The 27,447-nt window shown below is 37.0% G+C and overlaps 1 protein-coding gene across 1 annotated transcript in view; it reads left to right on the top strand.

The window, feature by feature from the left end:
* The window catches only part of SPAG6 (sperm associated antigen 6), a 47,207-nt gene that overhangs the window by 8,925 nt on the left and 10,835 nt on the right, over positions 1 to 27,447 (top strand). Inside the window, exons 3-8 of the mRNA XM_063303529.1 lie at positions 5,943 to 6,109; positions 10,967 to 11,150; positions 15,883 to 16,088; positions 17,239 to 17,412; positions 20,468 to 20,620; positions 23,114 to 23,305. Of these exons, the coding sequence (XP_063159599.1) occupies positions 5,943 to 6,109; positions 10,967 to 11,150; positions 15,883 to 16,088; positions 17,239 to 17,412; positions 20,468 to 20,620; positions 23,114 to 23,305 (1,076 nt within the window). The remainder of the gene's footprint in view (positions 1 to 5,942; positions 6,110 to 10,966; positions 11,151 to 15,882; positions 16,089 to 17,238; positions 17,413 to 20,467; positions 20,621 to 23,113; positions 23,306 to 27,447) is intronic.

Genomic DNA, 27,447 nt, shown 5'->3' with positions numbered 1-27,447 from the left:
AGTCTTGGGGGGGGATGCTTTTTCAATCAACATACTTTCCTGCCATATGAAGGGTAGGCAGAAGGCTCTTCCTCACAGCTGTGTTAATGTGCTTTCCTCCTCTCTCTAAGAGTGATATTCCAGCGCCTGACAAAAGGTTGCAGCTACTGGGCTCTGAATTCATACCTAGGCCCTAGATATGGGTGGTGGAAAGGTGGGAGCAGGGGAAGCTTTTTCACAGATGGAAGCGTTGCTGAGATTTTAGCAAGGAATTTGTCCATCACAATTTTATTTCTGCCTAGCTGTGATTTGTGTACCAAGTCTGTTGTTGCATTTACTGTTTTTTAACCTTTGACTCATATGAATGTCTGTGTTTTTTGTGACAGTTTCAGCCCTGGTGGTTTGCTTTCAGTATGTAGGATTATGGACAGCTGGTGGCCAGAGTTTGGATAAAATGCTTTTGAGGGCAGGTTAAGTATTCCTTGTGAACTAGTCGTCATCGTTTTGCTGGTATGATTCAGGTGGTATATCCTTGCTTGCATTTAATTTATCTTAGGACCCAATACAGTTAACACAGTCTTTGTATCGCCTTTCAGTTGCTGAGAGATTTCAGAAGCCTCCAGCTGTGGAAGCCACAGGATCACAGGGATTGTACATTACAGCCCTGATGGCATAAGATTACTGAAGGCTGAGTCTGATGGATGTATATGGGATGGAGAGATTCAATTTCTCTTTAACACCCCCGCCTCATATTTATTCTCTTGGCCCCCTCTTTCCTGCTTCTTCATTTCAACTAAAACTTAAAACTTGGCCCAAGATGGTAGTAATGAGTTCCATCACAAACCTGGAAGCAGGGCTGTGACAAAAAAAGACAAATATTGCATTTTCACTCCAAGCTGAACTATAAGTCATTTTGCTTGTTTTTGACTTAGAGTGCTGTGTGACCCTCAGCCATTTTGGCTTGTAAACCATAATTCCTGGCTTATCCTGAGTATGAGCCCAGGCAGTTATAGCATATTCTTATACTGTGGTTAAGCAAGCTATGCTTAGTGTAATGCATGATCAAGGTTGGAGTTTCTTTTCCTCCTAGATGACCCTAAACCTAGTTTTGGGGCTATCAAATAGCACAGTAATTAGGTGAGTTTTGTCCTTGCTGTAACATCGTTCTCAAATGCAGTATTTTATTATCTGCCATAGGAACAAATGGCAGACTTTTAGTTATTTGTTGGAAAATAAAATTAGGCCATCAATGTGATGGAGAAGTTCAGGATGTGAAGGGAGAAGCAGTTTTTCATCCATTTTCTTTGTTCCGTAAGTATCAGAGAAAACCATAAGGGTCGAGATCACTAACTTCAGAGTTTCTGTAATTGCAATAAAAACAGGATTACTATAGATAGCAGCTCTAAAATAGGGTTTTATCATCTCAATAACAAGGAAGTTTTACCTCTTAAATTTCTTTGATACATACACTTAAGGAATGTTTTAAAGAGTTATTAAGCATATGCAGACAGTAGAGAAAGTTGGTCTTCTACTACATTTTCATTAAGTATTTGCTTATTACAGTGACGATTTTTCAAAAGGCTCAGGATTGTGAGGTTGTGTATTACGTGGTGGGGATTTCAGTGATCATAAACAATATGGCTTCTGTGTGCAAACTTCTGCACTTTGTGCTCTATCCTTTGAAAAGAATAAATATAAATATGAAACTATTTATTTATACTGCTTCAGTTACTAAAGTAACTCTAGGTTATACTGAAGTTTTATGATTTGAAGTTTTAATTCTTATGGAATTTCTACAACCAGAATTCTAAGGCTGTGTTTTCACAACAAGCTAAGCTAGCCATGACAGAAAACTGGATTAACTGAATAAACCATCATTCAGGTTAAGGGTAAATGTGTCATGTAAACATAGCATTTGTTTAGCTGTCTAATCTTAAAAATACTTCAGTTTTAGTTAAATTATAAGGACCAAAAATGAACTGGGATGCATCCTAGGATTATTTTCTGTTTCTCATTTTAGTTCCATTAAGATGAAAACTGAGGAAGGCTACATATTCTTAATAAAAGGCACTAAAAATATTAGAATGTCTATGCATATCCCATCTCTGATGCTTGTATGTCATGTTGCCCTCTGTGTGTAGCCCATGAAATGGCATGTGTCAAATTTGTGGCTGCAATTTATAATAATACCATGATCAAATGGGATGTCTAATATATGAGCAATCATTTCAAGGGATGTAGGGATGGACAAGGCCAAATGGCATATATATCCTTCCTGTGGAAATCTGACAGCTTTGACAATGCAGCTGGGACACACTAGTAGGTGTGGAAGATTATAAGAGGGGTTTCAGAAGTCATCAGTGGGAGGGATGTGAAACAGCTCATCAGAGGATTACTGCTATGGTTTTAAATTGCATTCATGCCCACAAAATATGTGCAGTTAATTAGACAATGGGGATTTCAACTGATGTAGAGCTGTAGTTGCAATGCAAAAATTCCATGTTACTTGCTGTGTAGGATGCAGAATTGAAGCACTAAGAATTACCTTGCTGGATCAGATCAGTGTTTTGTTTCTGGTAGTAAGAAGTCAGATGTTTACAAACTGGAGATGAAGGAGTGTTGATGGTTCTCAGCATTTAGCATTAAAAAAGAATCTATCTTGGTAAATAAAAGTCCTATTTAGCTTTTATGTCTATTGAATTTGATAGATCTCACCTCCAAGCATTTAATACTTCAAGAAATAGCAAAGTAGTGAATTCCACATATTTTGTGGAAGTATTTTCTTTTTTCTTTTTCCTGAATCTCCTGCAGATCAACATAATTGTTTTCCTCTGGCATTAATCCAAAAGATGGTATTTTCTGTTGTAGTGCCTACTTTCTGAAAGACACTCTCCTTCTCAAATAAAACATGTCCTGACTTCTTACAACAGAGCTGCATATTGGAAACTTTTTTACTTTTCTTGACATTTGGTGATTTATGATGCAGTTTTAATTATGAGTATTGAATAGGTTACATGGATGCATCTATTTTTATTGTTTGTATTACATATTGCCAAGTTATGTGAATATGATACGCAGTAGAGTAATATTACATTGTGCATCCTCAAGTTTCCATATTATGGCAGGGGAATAAACTTCATTAAAAGCTAAGTTAAAAAAGTGGGGAAGAAGGAAGTATATAAAATAAATAAAAATAAAGATAGCATTTAAGGGAATCCTGGTTGTGAGAGCAGTTGGCAGTGCCAGGGGTTTTGCATGCTGTCTGGAACAAGGCAAGGCCAGAACTGGGAATGGAGCTCTCTCCTACAGGAAGCTGTGTCTAGCCCTCCTTCTGGAGTGAGCGAGAGGAAAATCCATCCTGCAGAATGCCCTGGCTTTGCTGTGGAAAAAGGACCTTCACAGCCAATCCTTTATTATTAATAAATACTACAATGCTTCATTACGCATCTAGCATTCAGGCCTGTACACACATTTGTTCTTTCCTTATCTATAAGTCATTTTCTCTGTTTGACAGGGATTTTTTTTTAATAAACGTAACTGAAAGTGGCTGAAAGCTGGTACTGAGTAATTTGAGTAGTCTCTCTGGCGAGTTTCACTTAGCTCCAGAACACATTTTCTTGCTGACTCTTTTGCAGAGAGTCTGCACTGTTGTCTAGTTTTGACTCAGCACAAATGGAGTGAATGGTACTATCCTTAAATACCGTGACTGAAATAAGGTCTATTCAATTCATTAAACATAAACAAAAGATTTCCTTGTAGTTGCTACCCAAAAGGTTATAGATTGCAAAAGCCATTTCCTGATAACTCAGATATAACATATATGTAAGATTTGAAATCCAAGGGAAAGTTCTTTTGCATTTCCTTGTTAACATATTTGCATATATTTCTATATGATTAAATCTCCTTTGCTTTTAAAGAACTTGTTTTTAGAATGCTATTTATATCACAATGATATGTATTGACTGCTATTCTCTTTTTATGATTCTTATATTAACTAAGTCTGTCTAATTAAGTACTTTTTAATGATTAATCTCTCATTAAGCTAATTAATATAATTACACTTAATGGACGTCTGTCATAAATATTTTTGGAATAATAAAGGTAGTGATAATGTTTTTAAAATATTCATTAAATCATCCATTACTTTTTAAAAAATGCTTTTCTGTTTTTGCAATTTGAATTACTTTTGTTATCAAAATACTAAAGGGAAGTGACTCTAAGCTTTAACCATTTCTTGGCTTTTACTGAATTTTATGCTTGTATTTTCCCACTGTTTTCTAATTTTATTATCTATGCATTGTATGGGATATGCTTGATCTGTATGTTTTTGTTTGTTAATCGTTGGCTTTTTGGTTCTACGGCATGGATAAATTTTTAAAACTGAAAACCAAGGTCTGTACTTAAAATTGGGTAATCTCAAAAGAAAATGTGGGAGAAGCTGGATTTGGGGAAAGGATATAAATGAATATATAATAAATTAAATAAAGAACCAATGAAATAAACATTCTGCTTCTGACAGTGGTGTGCTGGATGCTTTAGCCACAAAACCAATTAAAGCAAGACTCTGCGTGTAGCAGGTTGTACATATGAGGTCTAATTGTCCTCCTTTTTCACAAGTAACTCCAACCATGTTACAAGTTAAGGGAGATGACTAGTTATTGTCAACCAAAATGTGATTCATAGGAAGCAATTAGAGTCGGCTCATCCCTTTTTAGAAATGAATCACTGGCCACTAAAGGACTGCAAGCAGAATACCCTGTATATTTGTGTTGAAAATGTATTTTTATTGGTTAAAAAATGGCTTAAGTTTTATCAACTTTGAAGAACTTGGCATAGGCTATGTTTATTTTTAATTGTTTGTTCAGGGCTGTTTATATTCAGTGCTAAAAAGAAAATAAATAACATGCCAAGGTACCCCAGGTTTATACAAGGGAACCAGAAACGTATGATCTTTATGCAGATGAAACATGCGCATATATTTTTGTATGTTTTCTCCATATTTCTTAGAATGTTTAAACTGGGTTTAATGGAAAGAAACAGCAATAATAGGTATAAATTCTCTGGGACTAATAAGCCACTGTCCCCATATGAAAGAAAATGATGTTTATAACTTACAGTGGCAAACCTATTTAGAGTGAAAACCATTAAGAAAAACTATATTGGAGTAGGATTGACTATTTCTATTGGAGTAAAACTCTACAGAAGCAGCAATTCCTTCCAGTCCTATGCTCCTTGTATGAATAAAAATGTGGAGTTTTGTTTACAGGATAATTTGAAGATGCCACAGGAGTTTAAAAAAAAAAGCCAAAGGTTCTGCTATGCTTGCCAGCAATTTTATTGTAAGATTAGATAACCAGATTAATATAATATCATTGCAAATGTGTGTAAGTGATGTTTTTAAGCATATAAAAATTATGTCTGCTATTGTTATTATTGTTTTCCTTCCTATATCTTTATAACCCTGAAGAGGAGAAAAGAATTTTACAGTGCAATGAATCTGTAACGCCAGGAAGTTGTGCCTCACCCCTCTCTTTGGCCCTGATGCCCCAAAGGCCTTTCAGAACCATGAGGGCTAGAAACCCATACTTATCCAGAACTGAGAGTCCCTGTTTCAAGGAAGTATCTTCTGGGATTTGGAACAGGGCAGCTTTAGTGGAGCAGTGGAGACTTATTTTTTTAAAGCTTTGAATTAAAACCTACTGTGCCCCCCCATTTTGTTCTTTTTACCTGATTGCTATTTTTATATTTAAATTTGGCAGGTTACAGACATAGTGATATTTTTGTGTCACAGTACTACATTGGAAATGTAAGATCCAGTAGCCATAAAATGTCTCTGATTGGTAATATACAACTTAGATATACTTTCAGAATTCCTTAATTTTAAGATTGTTATATTTTGTCTTTCAAAAACAACATTTTTCTTGTTCCTCTAATTACCATATGGGCTTTCTCTTATTACTCAGGTGTAATGGCTCTGTTGAGGCCACTCCTATTGGATGTGGTGCCAAATATTCAACAGACAGCTGCTTTGGCCCTTGGGAGACTTGCCAATTACAACGATGACCTGGCAGAAGCTGTAGTTAAAGGTGACATTCTCCCCCAGCTTGTGTATTCACTGGCTGAACAAAATGTAAGGCATAATCACAGTCTTAAGTGCTTCTTCTCTGTCAGAGTTAAATCTTCTGCCTTGATTAGCTTTTTAATCATTCTTTAGATGCATGTGTTGTCATTGCTGCACCATAGATGGAATGTTTCTTGATAAAAAGTATTATTGTGATTTAATTAAATCATTTTTAGAAGACCTCTTAATTACTAAAGAGGTTATTTGTAGTTTTATTTCCTGAACTATTAAATGATATAATGGTGTGAAAAAGTTTGCTGTATAAATGAAATGATTAGAGATATTATGTGACTAAGTGACTACAGTGAGTTGTGAACCATGCATAAAGCTTGTCTTATAACATAAAGATCATAAGACCTTCTATATTATAAGAGTCTACAAGGCACGAGAGTCTATATAAGGCACTGAAATAACAAATATAATGTGTGTGTTATATACATGTAATGCCTTCTTATTATATAATCTAATTGATTAATAGTCTCTGTTCCTCTGTACCATGAAACACTGAATGGCGTTCATAGGATGTGACATTGCATTGACTTGCTAGGGCTAGTCTTGCCCTGTATTACCATATTTGGGAAGACCTCTGGCCACTTCTTCATAAAAGAGTCATTTGGCAGGAAGAAGGTATTAAGGGCCTGTTAACAATTGTTCCATCATGGGCTTCACCCTAAAGAAGTATGTGAAACAGCCATGGATGGATTCTTCTACCTCTGGTTCATTTCATTTTCCTTTCATCTATTTTCTTCCCATATCAACCATCTTCTCTTGCTTAACATGCAACAGAGGTGGAAAGCTGCTTATTCTAGCACTCTTTTGCTTTAAATGGAAATTTCTTTCTTATTTATTTATTTCTCAAACTTATACTACCGCCCATCTCCCCCCGAAGAGGGATTCTGAACTTTTTTATTGCACAGGGGATACCACTTTGGAGTCAAAAGTTGTGGGACAAAAGTTGTGGTGTTTTGTTTTGTTTTTACTAAGATTGCTTCCACTTAGCCATCAGTTCCATTCCTCAAATCTTCAGAAACATCTTTGTACTACCCTTGCAACACTCAGTATTCCCTCTCAGCCACCCAGCCAATGTTTCTTCCAGCTGACCAAAGGAGACATGCAAAAATTGGCATCCAGCTAATGTCCCACCTTTTCATCTTTGTTATTACTTTGTTGGTCTTATTTTTATGGTGAGGAAAAAAAAGGTAATTTAAAAAAATAAAATAAAATGGTGGTACCTTGACGTCAGCAGGAAGAACTGAGCAGATGGAATGAGGTAAGAGTACCTAACAATGAGAAACTGCCTGTCTTCCAGCTTCAGGATCAACCCTGCAAAATTCTTGGTTCAACATACCAGAACTGCTAAAAAGTTCCATGGTGAGAGCACGGTGTGGGGTGGAGTGGGGGGCAGTTCCAAACCTGATTGTTGCAAATGCACATGTATAGAGAAGCATTCCCCCCAATGGAGTAATACCTTTCTTTGGAACTAAGAATACAAAAAACTATCCCTCATTTGAATGCTATCTTTCCTGTTCCTGCTAGTATTTTTTAATACATTTTAGTCCTGTTTTTGTAATAATTCCTTTATGTTTCTGATTTTGAGTTCTCCAGCTCTGCAGTTTCCTTTGTTTAAGAATCCTCATCCTTGCCCTGGGTTATTCAAAAATTCTGACCAATGGTGAATTTCTGTCTTCAGCTTGCTATTTAGATTAGTGATTCTGTAAAAGGGTAGTAACTAAGACTGAAAACATAAATTTAAGAATTCATGTTTAGGCCAGCTGTTCCTGTTCTGGTGGAAACATTATTTGTATTAGAAAGATCATAAAATCTGACAAAGGAGTGGCAATTATGAAAAAATCAGGACCGGTTTACATCTACACCATTGGCTCTGAAGCTTGTTGATTCAAAAGTGTAAGCCATTAGGTTGGTTAATATTGGTGTATTTTATTTCAGAATTAAATGATTTTGAATAATAACAGATAATGATCTATTAGGAATTTAGCTCCTCATGCACCGGTGAAATGAATGGAGATTACATAGGCTAACATTCCAGAGGATTTCATCCATTGATATTAAAAAATCCTTCAAAATATGACCTCCTGCTTAAAACATAACTATCTGAAAGTAATATGCATGCTTTGCTCGCACATATAAGCATATGCTATTACTGCTTTTAAATTATTTTTCTTTGAGTAGATATAAATACATACAGTCAAGTTTTATGGTGGTATTGATGCTTAGGAAATAACAATGGTTGCGTTTTTCTGTCTTTAAGCCCCAACTCATAAACTGCTCTTTGAAGATTTTTTCCATCATTTTTTAAAAATTAGATGCTTGTTTAGATCAAATTTATGCCATGAACTTTGCATGATCCTCTGGGATTCTTTTGTTTTACTAAGGAATAATTATATACGTATATGTATACAGCTGTATATTTGTGTGTGAAACATGCATGCATTTCATTCCTAGTCTTGATGACTTCCTCCTATATTATTACAAAGTATACCTGCTCATCTAAGGAATACACTATAATGAACGATGTGTAATAGATCCTATGAAATCTGCAAAAAATGCTATTTCCTGCTTCCATCTTCACAGTCACTTGAATACAACTTTTCCAAGACTTGTACCCTTCAGTTGTATTGAATTTCACCTTCATAATTCTCAGCCAGCATAATTTTTGGCTTTACTGACTGGAAATTACAGGACTTGAAGTCCAATACATTTGGGAGCAACTAGATCAGGAAACACTGCTCAAGTGAATTCATAATTATCTTTACCTTTTCAGTATGCTTGCATCTAAGTGATAGAACATTTTTACATCTAACACTTACATTTCCAATCTAATGCAAAGACAGCTAAGAATATTTTTTGTTTCACTCATCTGTCTACTGACCTACCCTTTTGTGTGGTGAAGAAGCTGATCCCCCTCTCCCCCCACGTATACAGTTGCCTGCAAAAGTTAGGCAGCCCTGGTCAAATTATGTTTCAGTGGAATTCTAACTGAATAGAAGCTGGTAAACTCTCCATGTAGTATAATGTTAAACACAACACCTTTATGCAAATTTGAATGCATATCAAGTATTTATATGCAGCTTCAAAATAAGAAAAAAGTGTGTACAGTGTGGTAGGTGTAGAAGTTTGGTTACCCTTTCACTCACTACTTTGCAACTACTCTGTTGGCAGAAAAAACAGCCAACTTTTTCTTGTAATCAGCTGGGAATTTTTCCATTCTTGCTTTGGAATGTTTCCTACCCCTCCTTGCTTTGGAATATTTCCTACTCTTCCTTGCAGAACTTTCTGGCCAGAAATCCTTCATCACATGAAAGACAGACTTCTGATAATCTTTGTCATACTGCAGATACAGTACATCCACCAGAAATTACCAAGGACAAATGTGATCACAGAGGATTCTCCTTGGATAAATTAATTGCAGTGCTCAATCCATCAGCACATTGAAGCCAAGAGTGAAGAATTGAAAAAGTTTTACCTGGCTGTTATGGGAAGCTAGATGATGTCCATCCATCACTTTTAAACACAAAAGTTGAAAAGATTCATTAAGACCATTGAACCAGCCCCTGCCCTATGCAGAAATCCAACTTAAAGTAGGCACAACAAATTACTTTCTAGCCTCTGTTTGGATTGATTCAGTGAAGGAGAGCCCTCTCTGGATGATTGATTCTACCTTTGAACTCTTCTTACTATTAGGAAATTTCTCCTAATGGTTAATGGGACTCTTTGTTTCCTCTGACCAAAGTGCATTATTTGAAATCATGTATTCTTGGGTGACAGAGAACAGGGATTGGTCTTTCAGCAGATACCCGTTCAGGTTTTTTTTCACAAGACCAATTCCCACAATCTTTCCTTGGAGGACCATCTCCTGTACCCTGATTGTAGTTGCTGCCATTCTTTAAACTCTTCATATAAAAATGCTGCAGGAGTAAGATTTCACTCCTAGTCTTGATGACTTCCTCCTATATTATTACAAAGTATACCTGCTCATCTGAGGAACACACTATAATGAACGATGTGTAATAGATCCTATAAATTAAACTTGATACCTAATGTAAAGGAGAGGAAAGATTTCACTCCCACTATTTTGTGTATGCATGGCAGACAAAGATAGCTTAGCCATTGATTCATGCATTAGTAACCTCATGTCTTGAATATTGTATTGTTGGGTTATATTATTCAATGTGAGCCTGTCCTTTTGTATAGAAGCTACAGTTTATGCAAAGTGCAGTGGCAAAATTATTCTATTACTAAAATTATTCTATTTGTTCATAATATCAGTTTGAAAGATTTACACTGGCAATTTGCTGCCAGACCAGGTTTAAGGCTTTGCTATTACAGTATTCTGTAAAGCTTTAAACAACTTGGGATCCGGATTCCTGAGAGAGTGAAATTTTTCCATGTACATCTGCTTGACCATTGCAAGTATCAGAGGCCTTCCTGACTGCATCCTGTTCTATAGATCTTTCTTTGACATCAACCAGGTAGGAGGCCTTTTTTGTTGTTGGTGTGGTATCCATTCCTGGAATACCCTCCCCTTCAACATAAACCCTCTTCTGACTTTGCTGCCGTTTAGGCACATTATAAAAACATTTTTATTTAGTTTGGCATTGGAAGATCAAGGGATGGTACCAAAGCAATTGGATTTTTATATTTTGGGCTAACCTATTGTTTTTTATTGTAATCAAATGTACTGTTAATGTTGTATGCTATGGAGATGCATTGCACAACAGGTGGCATATAAGTATGTTAAATAAACAAATATCTGTAAAAGCATTTAATTGATTCATTTCTTTTCAGTCATAAGACTCCTTGGTCAAATAATTGCAATTTATTCTAACTTCCTCTGTATTTCGGTAGCGTTTTTATAAGAAAGCGGCTGCATTTGTATTACGAGCAGTTGGGAAGCATTCTCCTCAGCTTGCCCAGGCAATAGTGGATTGTGGAGCACTGGATACCCTGGTAATTTGCTTAGAAGATTTTGATCCTGGGGTGAAGGAAGCTGCATCCTGGGCCCTTGGCTATATAGCAAGACACAATTCAGGTAAGAGAGTTCTTAATATTTTAGGAAGTATTTACGTTATGAAACCCAACACAAAGAATAGATCATGGGTCTTGCCTCCTTTGTAAGCAAATAAACATGAATAGCATGTATCAGATTTAAGAGAAGCAAATGGAACATAATGGCTGTGAATGGGGACATTCTTGGTTCAAATATAACCTCTCTCTAAAAATGAGAATAATGCTCCCCGCCTTACAATATTGTAAGAACTGCCAGGACAATGCACATGGATATTGAAAAAATGGTGCAAAGTAATGTTGGATTGCTAGCAAAAAGTAAAAGAGTAGGCACAGTTGAAGTTCCCAAAGTCCGCCCTATCTTCTGATCCTCTTGTCTGTAATGTTCATACATTTTAGTTTCTGTAAACAAAGACATAAGGATGAGAATGGAACTACCTTACCTCTTTGAAATTCTAGCATCAATATAAATGCTAATTAGGATTATAATTTCTTGGCCAGTTACTGCTGTTGTAATGTAGACATTAAAAGAAAATGCTCATATTGGTTGACTTTTAAGGGAGGAGTAACATCCCTATGCTTGTCTCTACAGCATAAATGCTAACAGTTGTCAAACATTCCTAAGTAAAGCTTTGCCAGCAGTCTTGGATTAGCCTGTTTAATATCTGTCTATTTTCTTGTTAAGTATATTTAGAAACTAGAAAGGACAATGTAATTTAGGACAAAGGGTTACATTTTAGACAGTATCTTTCAGCTCTTCTATATGATCTTTTTTTTAAAGGAATTTATGCAGGAAAAAGAAGATATAAATTCAGGGTTACAAAATACCTAAAAGAGATATGGAATAGATTTCTGTCTTATACATCATTCTAGTTTATAAACGGCAAAGACTGGAAGACAGAGTAAAATACTTGTTACAATGAATTTGTAAATTAACAGAACATGCTTCTAGAGAGCAATGTTTCTTCTCCCATCATGAAGCAATTGTAGATTCAGACACGCAGAGAACCTGTGACCATGGAAACAGTAATACAAAGTGCACAAAATTGACCACACAGCAGATCAGGGGAATCATTCTTCTCCTCATCACAATAGTCCTTGATTTTGAATTATATCAGAAGGGGCATAGCAAATCACTAAACACTTGCTTGAAGTGTCCCAATTAACAATGGACAGTTAGTATGCAGATGACACAGGTAACTAATCACAAGGGCTAACTGAAATCTGATCAACACAGCTACCAGTACTGGAAGCTTCTTGGGGTGTAGGCACATCTTGAAGTTCAAAGGAAGATAGTCACAATGGGGATTAAGTAGTTTCCATATACAGGTACATCTGGATTCTAGACCAACTGAGTAAGTAATTCTTAACTCCTTGACCTGATCTTCATTTACAGGCAATATGGAAACTGCATTCAAGATGGCCACATAATAAAACAAGCAGGGTACATTAACAGAATGTTGCAGTGTATTCCCAGCCTGTAGTCAAGGCTATAAACCATCCTGGAACAAAAGCCACAATAGGTGGTTCAGAGGTTAAAGATGGGCAAATTCAAGTTGGGAAAGGAAGGCGGTGCAAATTTCTTATTCCCACCACTTTGAAGCTTTTAATATTGTTATACTGTATATGAAGAGTAGTTAGCTTTTTGGTTGCAAGGTTTTTTCAATGGCTAATGACCCCAATGGGAAGGACTATGATATATTAAAATGGTAACGAATGGGTGAAGCTGAGATTTTTGAGGAGTGGGAGTTATAAAATATTTTTAAGGTGTGTTAGATTTATTCCAACATTTGCTCATCTCTTCTGTTTGCTCTTATTCTGGAAATTAGCAATTTGTGTCCCTGTGATTTGCTGTTAGAGGATCTAGAAGCTAAAAAACAAAGTCAGTTTAAGAGACCAGATATAGTCTTTACTATGTAGTCTTGTCTAATAGTAGAAGACTTAATTTGGGGGCGGAGGGGATGTCATTCCCTGATCTAAGCATTACAAAGCAAAAAGTAGAATTCTAGAGAATGAAAAAGGATTTCTGATTTTTCTTTCATATGGAACATAACTGTACATGGAGATTAATTTAAACCCTCATGGCAAATATATCTCAACTGTAATCATCTTTCTAGGATTCTTAACTATAAAATGTTAACACTTCAGTATGCCAATTTTCCTTCTTCTCCCCTCCTCAAAACTTCAGTGACTTCTTTCTTTTCTTTTCTTTTTTCTCAGCACACACCACATTTTCTATATCCCTAATGTTTACTGTTCTTGATAGCTATTTGATTGTTGTCTTAATGGTTTTTTGTTTCCTTATTGTATTGAAAAATATAATTCTCCATATAAAATGACTTTTTTGAGTATGTAAAAATCACAGCCATCATTTTGAGTGACCCTAGTTCATTTCAAATCCATAGGCACTTGGCTACCCCAATTCATTGTTAGAGGGAATGCTGGAAGCTAATTTTTAACATATATGTTTCTATCACATTACCTCGCACAGGTTTTCCATCTGCTTCCTTTATCTAAAGTTGTCCTTTGTGCAGAAGCCTTCTGTGCCTTTCCTCCAATCAAGAATTAATTCCCACTGCTAGATTCTCTTCTCTCTCTTTTAAAGGTTTTTTTTAAAAATAATCTTTTGTTCACCATCCAGGTTGGGAATGTTGGGGGCAGGGAAAGAAGAGAAAGATCTCTTTCTGCAGTGTGATAAACAATGTACAAATAAACTATATAGCCTTTTTTTTAAATGAAAAATGAACATTTATATTTGGTTATTTTGGCAAATTTATGAGAATGCTCTATAGGTTTGAGAAAATGAAAGAACTTTTAGACGCACCATACTTTTTAAACCTTTAGTTCTTCATTATAGTTAGAGATCATGTAAATCATATTTTTATTCAAAATCCAACTTGATAACATGGAAAGAGGAGATCTAAAGAACTCTTAAAATGTAACCCATAAGTTTTTTTAAAAGAAGAGCAATTAATCTCTCTGAAGCTCTTAATGCAAATACTAGGGCCATCTTTTTTCAGATTGTTTAAATTTGATTATTCAACCATTTTAGTAGTAGTATAGCTATTACTTTAAAATTACAATCTTTTGCTATTTAAAATGTGAGATTAGTTGCTAAGAACTTGGGGAGAGAGGAATCTTTTATTAAATGGTTTTATTTTTATCTTTGCTGAATTTTCTTTCAGTCCATTTGGATGATATTTTAGTATTAAGTCTCAAGACAGATTATAAAAGGAATTTGGGATATCTCTATTTTCATGAGGCTTATACAATAAATAAATTATGTTATCTACTACAATATCAGGTGTATTTTGGTAAGGGGAAATAGTTCACAAACACACACATACAGTATACATACAGTATTTATGACAAATAGCACAGTACTTAGATATGTTACAATGTTAGTGTTCCATACTGGGAATAAAGTAGGGTGAAGTTCTAAATGAAACAGAGGCTTGGATCATGGCAAAAATGTATTATGATGTAAGAATATTTCTAAATACAGTAAAATCAACACTGGCATTTCAATTGTATAAGTTTAAGAGCAAATTTTAAAATGTGATGTGTATGCCATCATAGGTAAAAAGTGTTCCTACTACACTGTATGAAAATTAATAAATTAATATATATAAAGTAGTACATGAGCAAGTAGATAAGCAGTGAATCAGAGTTTGTGGGTATTACCCCCCATTAGGAAAGTTCTGCAGAAAGGTTTGATTGATGAACTGTAAATGCAAAATCAAAGTTGGGCCCTTGAATTACGACAGCTATTTGTTGCCATGGCAACACAAGGCAGGTTAAATGTTAAAGATAAGAGACTATGTGCATAACAAGGAGAAGACCTAACAAAACCTTATTTAAGAACCTATAATAGCCCATTTGAAATTAATGGGATTGGTGCTCATTTTTCATCATCATCTGCAAAAATAGCCCTTGTCCTAATCCTTGCATTTGCTATCCAGTAATTTTTTACTTCACTACTGAAGTTTAATGATAAATATGTTGGAGGAAGGGTAATGAATTTCTGCTATAATAGAGGCTGTATCAATTAATTGTGGATTTTTATGTTAAGATACCCGCAACTGGTCATGGTGGCTTAATGTATCTGTCTGTTGCAGTGATTTAATGTAAGGAAAGACCAGTAGTTTACTGATAAAAAAGGTACTATTAAAATGTATGTTGATGTTCAGAATTAGCAAGGTAGATTTTTGAGTGAATGATGATAATGTCACTTTTAATAAAATTAAGAATCAGTGTAATTTAGGCCTGTTATTTTCCGCTTCTTGTATGAATAGGGTAAAGGATGTGCAGTCTAAATTAGATTTGTGGGAGAAGGGGACACGTTTTGGCATTTTGGCTTTTCTTTATTGTTAGCAGTGCAAAAGCTGCTTGCCTATTGAACAGTGCACAACAGTCGGAGCTTAAACAGCTGACATCTGCTTACTCTTTTTAAATGCACACACGTGCACACATGCTCGCACACACACACACAGGGTAGCAAGCCATTTCAGTCTAATCTACCTCAAATGTGTACATGTAAATGGGGGTCCATCTATTGACCTGTATTCTTTTCAGCTGAGGACTGACTGGTCCACATGGTTTATGAAACTTGGAGGGCTGATTTGAAATGCAGATGTCCAGACACTAGAGTCCACCCTCCCCTTTCTCTCTCTCCTGCTGTATCTGTCAGGGTGAAAAATGGCTTGTACAAGGGTCAGTCACCCATATTCGCTTAATTACTTTCATTGGACCAACAGAACTGTCACAGGCTGTGGTGGATGCTGGAGCTATTCCTCTCCTAGTCCTCTGTATCCAAGAGCCAGAGATTGCTTTGAGAAGGATTGCTGCTTCAGCACTCAGTGATGTTTCAAAGCATTCTCCAGAGTTAGCACAGACGGTGGTTGATGCCGGGGCCATTGCTCACTTGGCTCAGATGATCCTCAACCCTGACGCCAAACTGAAGGTACTATCCAAACTAATTTTCCTCTTTCCCAATTGAACTGGAACTGGGTTTCAATTGTAATTCATGTATTGGGGAAGGTGTATTAATCCTCAGAGAGCTTTTATGCCAAAATATGCATTGCTAACTTGGATGAGTGGTAACAAAGGGGAGATCTGGCTGTTTGATGTGACTGTTATAGTTTATATGGGGTGGGAATAGCTGGTGGAAAAAAACAAGGGAATTCATCTTTAACACTGGGATTATTTGGATTCTCAGCAGTGGTACACAGGTCTGTAGCAGTTATCGTCAGGAGTTTTTCTGAATTGTTGGAAAACTCATTTGTTGTAATGGGTTCAATATGTGTAATTTATAGTGTTAAGCATTATGCTTGCACTTTTTTGTGGTTTTAGAGTGGTAATGCTGCATTCCTAAACATTTTTTTTTTTTTTTGGAAACTCTATTTCTGTGTCATGTACCTTTGAGTAAGTCAGATGAGGGTCAAGGTATGAGCCTGTAGATTTTTAATAATGTACTATAGTTGTATCTTTGGCTTATAGAAAATCATGCACAATATAGTAGATAGTGTGTAAAAGTACATCAGCTCCCTTTGCCCTGTTAATAATAATTTTTTTATGGTGATGGGGCTGTTAACATCCAGTGACTTTTTCACATGCATGTTTAATTAAAAGAGCAACATGTTTATAAAATATTTATTTCAAATATTGTAAGTTAACTGGCAACAGCCGATGAAGATTTGTGTGGTTTATCCTTCTAACTAAAAAGGAACTATTTTTTAAATGTGTACTGCTTTTAAAAGGAAGCAATAAATAGCACGAGTTGGCTTCTGTTTTGAACTGCTAGGAATTCCATTTCCTGATTATAATATTTAGTTTATTTCTTTAAAAGACTTTCACGGGTACCCTGGTAGCTCTATAAAAACATTTAAAAAACCATAAAACTAGTTAAAAATAGCTTCACTTAATTGAATGGAGTTTTCCTCTAAGTAAATATAGATGTTTCCTATTGGAAATTGTGTTTTAGTTTTTATCACTTTTTGTTTTGAAATTAGATGTTTTGTGCCTTCCCAGTTTGAAAGGGAGTTTTCTGCCTCCTTTTGATTGCTGTGTGTGCCCAATACGCCTTTTATAAAACACTCACTCCTGTTTCCCAGCGTCAGGTGCTGTCAGCTCTTAGCCAGATAGCAAAACACTCTGTGGATCTGGCAGAAATGGTGGTTGAAGCAGAGATTTTTCCTGTTGTACTCACGTGCCTGAAGGACTCTGATGAATATGTCAAGAAAAATGCTGCAACTCTAATTAGAGAGATAGCAAGACACACGCCTGAGGTAAAACCATGAGAATATAAACAACAAGGTCGTGTTGTTTGAATGTAAGTGAATGTACTTAGATGTGTATGTGTGGGTGCACATGAGTATACACACACCTACAAATGACAGATAAGCATATGCACAAGATTTTCAATATTATTCTATCATTAGGCAAAGCCTCTGTTGCTGTTAGTATAAATTAAAAAGAAATGTTTGTTGCTGTTACTGGGTGTGCATGGAATACAAATACTGTAAGGGAAAGCAAAATTGGCAAAATCAGCTTTTTTACTGGTGGATGTTAATATGTCGGGTATGCTTAATTGTTCAGCCATATGGGATGGTCTCCACAAAGCGATAATGAAGTACAAAGCATTCCTAGGCTGCAGTTCAGAGAACAGTGAACTAAATGAAGAGGTTCCTGTGTGTTTAACATTGTGTTCTGCTAGATGGATTTCTCCTATTGGGCAGAGCAAAAACAATGGATTTTTTTAAAGGAGCTGCCTTAGTAAGATGCTGATCATTGGGTTGCCTTGAAAATGCCTCTTGTGAACTGAACTGAAAATCTTTAAATAATGGCCATACTGTTGAGCAGATCCAAGTGGGGCACAACCTGTGGACTGAATCTTGACAGATTAGCAAAGTAGAAAGAAGCTGATCACCAAGCTGGGTTCATCCATTTCCACAAAATAAACTAGAATAAATTACCCATCCCATCACGATTTCTTGCCGACTCTGAAATAACTGGGCTGCAGTAAGTCAAGAGAAGATCCTTTACCCCACAAAGCCGTAGTAGCTTACCAGGCAAGGCTTCCTAGAGTTAGGCACCGCAGCCTGTGCTCAGAAATAATCAACTCAGCCCCGAGGGCTTATATTGGGTTAAAAAAAGGAGGGGGGGTTGATTCTCCCCTCCCCTTTCGCGTGGTTCGAGAACACTTAGAGCCCACCAGGGTCTCATTATAGGGAGCTTTTTATTAATTTAAGCCACAGAACCCCGCACCGAAATTCAATATCCTCATTATCTCAGGTGCTTTGGGGCTTGAGGGAACGCCGCCCCCGCGCCCTGGAGGAGATGTCGCGAGTCGAATGGGAGTGAAAGGCGTGGGAGGTAGAAGGATTTGGGTAATCGCCGCTGCGGTCTAAACTTCCTTTGTGCCGCAGAGCCTGGTCTCCGCAGGAGTCCTCGCTCTGCGTCTAAAAGCTCTTGCATTTGAAGCAGCGGCGGTGGGGGAAGGGGCCGGCCGAGTTGCAGGCTGCCGCAGCCACCTCCCTCGCCGGATCTGGCCGTGGGCTCCGGTGCGAAGCTTTCTCGCTCTCTCCAGCCCCCTGCTGGGAGGCGCGGTTTTGATCTTGAGGGAATCCTGTTGATACTTGCTCGTCAAAGGATCGCCGTATGCCCTCGGCAGGCTTCCTAAAGCCATTTAGCCGGCGAAATTGGCGTCGCGCGGAGCATTAGTTGCCCAGTTCTGCAGTGACTGACTTGCCTGATTTTTCTGGAAGGTGGAGAGACCTCGCCACAGGGCCAGCTAGTTGGCTGGGATTATGAAATATTCAGACCATAAAGTAGCCCTCAAAATGTAGCCGGGTTATTTATTTATTTGGTGGATGTTTAGCCTAGGGAATAGCTATTACGTTTAAACGCCCAATAAAACATTCGCTAGGAGTAGCTGTAAAAAAAAAGACCGGCCAGGGTGAAACTGATCAGCTTGTTTAAAAAAACTTCGGGATTTTTTTAAAAACAAAGCTTGACACCAAAACATCACGGTGATAGACCTCAGGCAATGGGTCTTGAGACCTGCATCTGGCACAGTCGGATGTATTCTAAGAGATCGCCCATTGCTGATGCTGCTCCTGTCTGTGTGTATGTATGCATGTTTAAACAAATTGCCAAGCTATCTGAAGAGAATTGCTTGATGGTTGAGTCGCAGCTGCCCTTGAATCCCATGCTTTGCCTGGTATTCCATTTAGGAGTATTGGGCTATGCATCACTGCCCATTTCTGCTTCTTGTTTTGCGGTGGTGCTACATATTCTGCACTAATAAAATTGTCCCAGGGTTAGAGGACAAGAGAGGAGGCATCATAGAGGTCAACCAGAAAGAGGCCTCTGATGGGGACTTTAGTGTACAGATTGGCATGTTTGGAGATGCATAATAGCACAGGAAGATCATGTCTGTATAAATATATTTTCACAGCATTACTATGCAGTGTTAAATACTATACATATTTTCAAAAATACAACAAAGGTGCATTCCTCCATGCTATGATATATGCATACAGTAGGACTTGTGTATTCTATTAAGCACATTTGTACAAAACTGCAGCATGAAGACTGTGTTTTAATGAGTTTCATTTCTTGGCAATGAAATTTATTTGTTAAATCCTTTAGGGAGTGATTGCTGGAAGTACATTAATTATCTAAAACCTTTGATGGGTTTTTTTTCAGATATACCTCAGTTAAGTCTTGATCTATCAATTCTTGGCCCAGACAGTTTCAGAAACTTAGAAAACTTTTCCATTCAATTACACTCATCTGTTTAGTCTCTGTGAACCAGAAGGCTGGATTTAATAGGTTATTGGTCTGATCCATTGTAACTTCCTTTATGGCATAAGGCAGCTTTCCATCTGTGTCTGCCGTGCTGTACTTTCTCTGGAGTTGATGAATGTGCAGGCCATAATAAATTTGCTAGACTTGAAGGTGCCACAAGACTCTTAGTTGTTGCTGAAGCCAATTGTTCGTTTGCTCAGAATTGGTAAGTTCCACTTCTTAGTAGTGCTTATTTGATTTCATTTATTTAAATTATACCTCTCATTCCATCCAGCCAAAACAAACAAGATGGTCAACAACATTCCAAATGATACAAAAATAAAGAGGACATAATTAAAATACTTAAGTTAAATATTAAACTCTTGAAAGCATATTAAGTAGAAAAGTATATGCATTACATTTTGTTTTGTTAATTTGTGTGTATCATTGAGCATTTATTCAAGATGTAATGGTTTAGGAAAAAAACATGTAATGATACAGTTTGATAATCACTTGAAATGATAGCATCTCTGACCTTGTATTTGTTTTCAGCTTTCACAACTTATCGTGAATGCTGGGGGAGTTGCTGCCATTATTGACAGCATCGGGAGCTGCAAAGGAAACGTTAGACTCCCAGGTATTATGATGCTGGGCTATGTAGCTGCTCACTCGGAAAACCTGGCCATGGCAGTGATTATCTCCAAGGTTAGTTCCTGAGTCTCCCAATGTTACAGTCTGAATGCTGTTTTGAGAAGCTGACCCAAGTGCGTATGGTTATTTTTGCAGGTCGAGTGCCCAAACATTAGCCAAAGGCTAATAATATAACTAATAAAACTAGTAAGTGTGTTTGTAGGAAGGGATTTTTGTGATGTCAATAAAACTGAAAAGATCCAGATTCAACTTTGGCATAAAGCTGATAGCCATCCTTGGGCCAACTGCTAGCTCTCATTCTATCCTGTCTTATAGGGTTGCTTTGAGGATAAATAGAAAAGGCAAAGAAAGGCCTCTTCCCTTGAGGGGAAGACAGGCCTTAAATAGTGTAAATATTAAACATTGCTTTCATATACTCACTTGCTTTTGTAAATTAATAGGCGTGGCTGTACATATTAGCTTGCCATACAAATACTGACATAAAGACAAAAATAAACACTTCAGATTTCTTGTATGGTATGTATGTAACATTTTGTCCATGTAGTACAGCTGTTCCTTCATTGTGAGATTTGTATATAATTTTCTATTAGCCCTGCTGATTTTAGTGAATCTTGCTTCCAAAAGAATGGGTTGGGGTTTATAATCTGCTTGTAAATTGTCTTAATTGTCTTTAAAAGATTTCTCTATAAAAAAGTTACCTCTCTATAAAACATCATTTTATGTGTTTGTGTGTGTGTGTGTGTGTGTGTATAGAGAGAGAATATACACACACACACTTTTGATCTCATTATTTGGGTCACCACAATATGGATATAATAGTACAACCCAGGTAGATTTAAACATATGTATCTGTATCCCATTGATTTTAACAGCACTATGAATCACATGTTTATTTCTTGTACTGTCTCTGAAATCAATGGGATATTAACGCAATGATATATATTTAGTTTGTTTATTCAGTAGTCTGTTATTTTTCTTCAAAATATTCCACATACATAATAATGCTCTGTTGCCTAGAGTTGTGTGGTGGACAGAGATTATGAAGGAAATGGTATGTTAAAAGTGTGTGTGTGTGTTATTCAGGGTAGCTTTTTTTATTTCTAAAATAAAAATACCCATTATTGTATAAAATTGTACAATCACCTGAGTTACATGTCCTATTTCTTGTTCTTGAAATGCAGGGAAATAACAGAATCTTGGGGCTGGTTCATTTTTAAACACAATTATGGATTAGTTTGCTAGCAGACAGCATTTTGCATTTTCATGAGATGCTAATTGAGTTGTGTTTTTCCAAATAGCAGAAAGAAGACTGGCAATGGCTTTTTAAAATAAATATTTGACATCTAGCTTTAATTGCCTTTAAAATGAGAATATATAAACTAGTTATCTTTTGTTATACCAGAGTGTGAGTTTTGCTTCTGTTGTGGTATTCTTCAGATACAAAGATTATCTGCTGCAGAAAACAAACACAACATTTATATCCTAGTCCACCTGAAAAAAGAGCAAGCTCGTGCTCTTTTGAAGCCTTCTTGAACATGTAATCCATAGCATAATCTCTAAAAATTTAAAATATAGTTTGGTTTCCCTGCACTGGTTTATTTGAGCTGGGCAGGCAGTTAAATGAGCTTCTGTGTTTGAGGTTTTTCAGCTTACAAGAGGTTCTAGTCCTGATAGGAAACACTAATACTTTGTGTGCATTACAGATACAGATAGTACTTTTCTCTCTCTCTAATGCATAAAATGATTACTAGTAGATATAAATGCATTGATTTATGAGTGCACATATGTGTGTGGGCACAAAGTATCATAATTATAAAATTGTCAGGACTAAAAGGCAATCTGACTTGATGAAAGTTCCAATCCATTCTATAAGGGTCAGTGCGCACATGAATAATAACTGGTTAGTCATGTTTAAATGTATTGTGTGCAGTGAACAAAGGGAAAAAAGAGAGAACCAAATATATAATATATTCCCACATGGGGGGAGGGGAGAATAAGTAGGAGGAAGCTGCAGTTACCCCAAATATTATGTCTGCACGCTTACATGCCTTTCAGTGAGGCTAAAGGCAGCACCATGCAAGTCTTACGGAAATGAATGGAAGACAGAGCTTCGTTGCCTTCCAGAAAACCTGGGAAGGGAACCTGAAACTCTGGAATTTCAGTTCCTTATAAAAAGGCTGGCATTGTTTTTCCTTTGTGGCCTCAGTTGTGGCACCTGCTCTCTGAAATATTGTGAAAGCAATAAATGTGTCAGCTCTTAGTGTTCTTGTCTCACTAAAGTGGGAAGTTTTAATATTTTAGTGAAGCTTAAATTTGTAGTGTTCAAAAATAATTATTATTTATTAAACTTGTATCTATATAGAGTATGTGCATGATAGAGTACTCATACATTCTTTGGGTTGAGAAATGTATATATAGAGAGAATGGAAGATGTATTTTGTTCTACCACTGCCACCCTTGCCTTGTCTTGGCACCCTGCAATTTGTAAACAGTGCTCCAAATCTGGGTTAGTTTCATAGTGCTTTATGCTTTTGTTTAATACCACAGGGAGTTCCACAGCTTGCTGTGTGCTTGTCAGAAGAGCCAGAAGATCATATTAAGGCTGCAGCTGCTTGGTCATTGGGACAGATTGGGAGACACACTCCAGAACATGCCCGTGCTGTTGCTGTAGCCAATGTCTTACCTGTGTTGCTTTCCCTGTATATGGCAACTGAAAGTTCAGAAGACCTTCAAGTCAAAGTAAAGGAATTAGCTTTTCTTCATTATCACTAGCTCCATCATCATTACTGTGACTAAATTTAATCAGGCAGTTAGGCTCTGATCCATTCAATTAATGTGTGGCCGCCAAGGTGCAGGTATATATTGGTTCATTTAGAGATGCAGAGTAATTTATAGGTGCACTGATTTCCATACATTATAACTTGCCTTTCAGTTCCTCCAAATGGGATATCACCTCAGATAGTTAATGATGAGATGACATTAAAGAAAAATAACCCTAACTGCAAGGATTAAAACCAATATCACTTAAAAGAAACAACATAAAACCAGCATAAATACTTTTTAAAGTATATTAATGTCAGGTTGTGTTACACAAGTATTTGCTGAGATACTGTTTTTAGAGTATGATGATAACTGGTTGGAAGGAGTGGGCTAACTAGATTTCCCTGGATGTTACCATGGAGTGAAATGTGGAGCAAGGCCTTTTTGAAGATGGAAGTGTTTGGGTAAGTTTTTAGGGTGCATTGGAGAAATCAGCTTTTGAGAACCCTGGTTTATTATTTGGAGAATAATGTTTCCTGATTAGCAGGAAGAGGGTAACTTAAGAATCTAGTTTTATCCCTATAAAAAAAATCTAGCTTTATCACTGTACTTGTCTGAAACAATACATTTGAGACACACATTTGAAAACCTAACTGGTGAACTAAGCTGGGCTTCATTTAGCTAGTTATAAATTTGTGTGTACTGTATGTTTTCTTGGTGGAATGATGACATTAGTGACCATGCAATTAATAATGATAAATCTTGCATGCATAATCCATATGGAATTGGGGGGGGCAGTTAGAGGAGAATTTATGTTCCAGTTACACACACAGGCACAATACCTGCACACAGAGGGATCCTTTGAGGCTCAGGTAGCCCAATGAACTGTTACACTAATTCAATAGGTACTGATCCATACTGAGTCAACTCACTGGATTGTTTAATCTGGAATTGCTGATGCTCACTGGCAACTGGTCTCCAGGATTTCAAGCCAAGAGTTTTTCCAGGCCTCTCTGGGTACTGGTGCATGCAAAGCATTATGCTCTAATGCTGAACCATATTCTTCACCTAGTTCTTTTCCTGCCTCCAGCCATGGCTTGCAGACCCTGGGAAGAGAAGGGGTACCTCTGACAGGCCTCTGAGCTTTATGGGGATCTCTGGGCAGGGCCTAGATAAGGATTGTGGTGGTGTTTAACTGAGCTTTTAAATTGAATGTTCAGTTTTAGTGGGAGTTGTAAGTTTGCTCTTTTCATTACATTTTTACATAGGTTTTATGAAAGTTTAAGTTTTTTTAATTATTAAGCCATCTTGCTAGCCTGATCATATATGACAAGACATTTTACACTTTAAAAAATCAACGTACCCTGAAATGCTATTACTTCTTTTTAGGCTTTGAGGAAAGGTAGGCTAAATAATAATATAAGTGAATAACCCATGGTTGCATGCAGCTCCCCCAACAACTCTTTTGTAGCACCAGCCTTCCTGAAAGTACACTGCCAAAATTTGACAGTGAAATAACCAAATTTCACCATTTCAGGCCATTTTTTCATGTCCATGTGGGAAGGGTTAATGATGGGAATGGTAGAGGTTCACCACAAAGGGGTCTCCTGTTCTGGTTCTCCCCTTAGATTTCTCAAAAATGCCAACAAGGGGCTGTAACATTTAAATCATGACTCTTCCGGTGATCTCATTGCATTGCCAGATGGTGTCCCATGACCTTCCTGAAGGTTGGGAGACTGAGTTGCGGTCCCTGACTCCTCAGAAGTCCCCACACCACCCCCTGTATTTTCCTGCAAATAACCCATTTAATACTGGTATTAAGATAATAACAAGGTATGGGAGAAGAGATGTCAGAAACATACAGTGAATGGTAGTGTTAAGTTGCATAGTTTAGATAATTAATACTATCTATATGCCAATTTCACAAATACAGCAGATTCCAAACTGCAGTTTATAAATACATTTCACACAGTGCTTAATTTTAAATTTAGGCTCTATTTTAGAGTTACATGGAAGCAAGACCCATTGCAAAATTGGAAGTTGTTTTATATGCGTTTGTCTAGCTTAGGGCCTATTCATCTAACCTAGCATCATCCTTTCTGACTGGCAGCAGCTTCTCAGGTTCTTGTATAACTTATGGCCTTATGGGATACTAAGCAATAATATATCCTACTGATAATCTGTGATTCAGGGCCAATTTCTTTGTTCTGCAGCACTATGAAAGTTACTTTCCCTTCCCCCTTCATCAGATTTAGACTGAGGACATATACTGATGGAGCACAAAATGTGGGTTGGAAGTTTTGGAAATTTTAGGCATCAACTATCTGCCCCTGGTTTATGTGGTTTATTCTAAATTTTGGTGCAGTCGATACTTAATTTAGAATGAGATAGTAAGAATCTTGAATTAGTAGAGATGACTTCTAGTTGAAAGCAAACGCTACTATTTGTAAAAACAAATTTCTTGCAGTGAAAACTAGAGTTAACAGAAGGAAAGTTGAGCTGTGATAGTTTCTGCTTGCAAGTATGTTTTTTTTTAATATGTTAAAAATTCAACAAATATAATTACCCCCATCTTCATTTGAAATGGTACAGTCAGGATTCTACCACTTCATTCTGCTTCATGTGTGAACCAGGCCATTGCCAGACCGGCCTGGGAAGAAGCTACATGGAAATGGCTCCCCCAAGTGCTCAGTGACATATCAACTGGGCCTCCCTTCCAAGAAAAACACAGTTAAGATCAGAGTGTTGGTATTTACCATTTCTGTTGCAAGGGATATGACATCATATTGAGTGAGTCATGGAAAGTTTTGAGGCCTCTCTAGACTTTTGCTTCCTTTTGAGGAGAGCAGCTGGAATATAATGTGTAAATAAATGTATATAGACGTATGCAAGCTAGGGAGCGACACATGGAAAATAATACAAGGCGTAAGTTGCACCCCTCACCTTAGAAACATTTAAAGCCCTGTAAACTTAAGAGTCCATACATTTGGTTTCCCTCTCCCCACATGTCTATATTTATGCATGCATGTGTTTCTGTCTCAGGGTTATACATTTTATAAATTTTCTAGGCTAAAGAACATACCTTTCCTTGTAGTTATCCATCTAAGGAACTTGCGATCATGAAGTCATAACTGAAGCCAATCATAAAAGATTTATTTCCCATGTGATTTCTGTATTTCAATGTCTTATTCTCATGGCCTGTGAGAGGTGTGCCTTGGATGTATCTCTGCAGAAGGGGATCAAGCTGATGACATTGGTGTAGACTGAAAGCAGACTCTGTTAGCCTAAGTGCGGCGGAAGACCACCCAGTCCTCATGGGACAGATGGGATTGGGCTATACAACCATACAAATTGCTACAATTGTACAGTTCAGACATTCCTCTTTTCTCCAGGGAAAGAATATATTCTCCTGCATATATTTCAAGGCAGAGAGGTCTAGAGCCTTTGGGACCAGATCAATTCAAAATTAAATGCTTGTCTTGCAGGACCATATGGAAATCTCATAGAAGTGTTGCTCAGACCCATTCTAAACCATAACTCGTTGTCCGTGGGCTAGTTTGCTTTACAAAGTGTTGCCTTGCTTCTCTGCAATACAGCACATGGAGTAGACAATGCAAAGGGAAATTATGTGACTTTTCAGTGCTGGAATGAACCCCCTCTGCTTTGGTAGATTAGTGGCAGCCCCTAGCACTAATGGATCAACACTGAGAGAATATATACCTGCCAAAATGTCATAGCTGAAAATAGAAAGATGTTCGTAATACTCCATCCAAATCCTATTACCATATCTTGCTCATCACTATTGTTTCCGTGAAGCTGCTTCCTTGCCTACTGCATGCTGGGTTCATTTAATATTCTTTGTAGCCTACGTTATACATAAGGAAAATATGTACTTGATAAAGAAAAAAAGATGCAAATGTCCTGCAATATGTCAGTAATCCAAAATATTTGCAGAAGATGGAAATGGCTTGAAATACACTACCTAGAGCCTTTGGGCCCAATAAACAATTGCTGCTTTGTACATTACACTGAGCCATAATATAGTTTGGTGGGGTTTAGCTTAGTGTCTTATGTGAACCCAGCTATTATGTTTTGTAATTCATGTTTTGAATTAACCCTAA

This window comes from Candoia aspera, chromosome 4 (assembly GCF_035149785.1).
Source record: "Candoia aspera isolate rCanAsp1 chromosome 4, rCanAsp1.hap2, whole genome shotgun sequence".
NCBI classification, from domain to species: Eukaryota; Metazoa; Chordata; class Lepidosauria; order Squamata; family Boidae; genus Candoia; species Candoia aspera.
The sequence above is the reverse complement of the archived record's forward strand: the minus strand, read 5'-3'. Positions and strand labels throughout refer to the sequence as shown.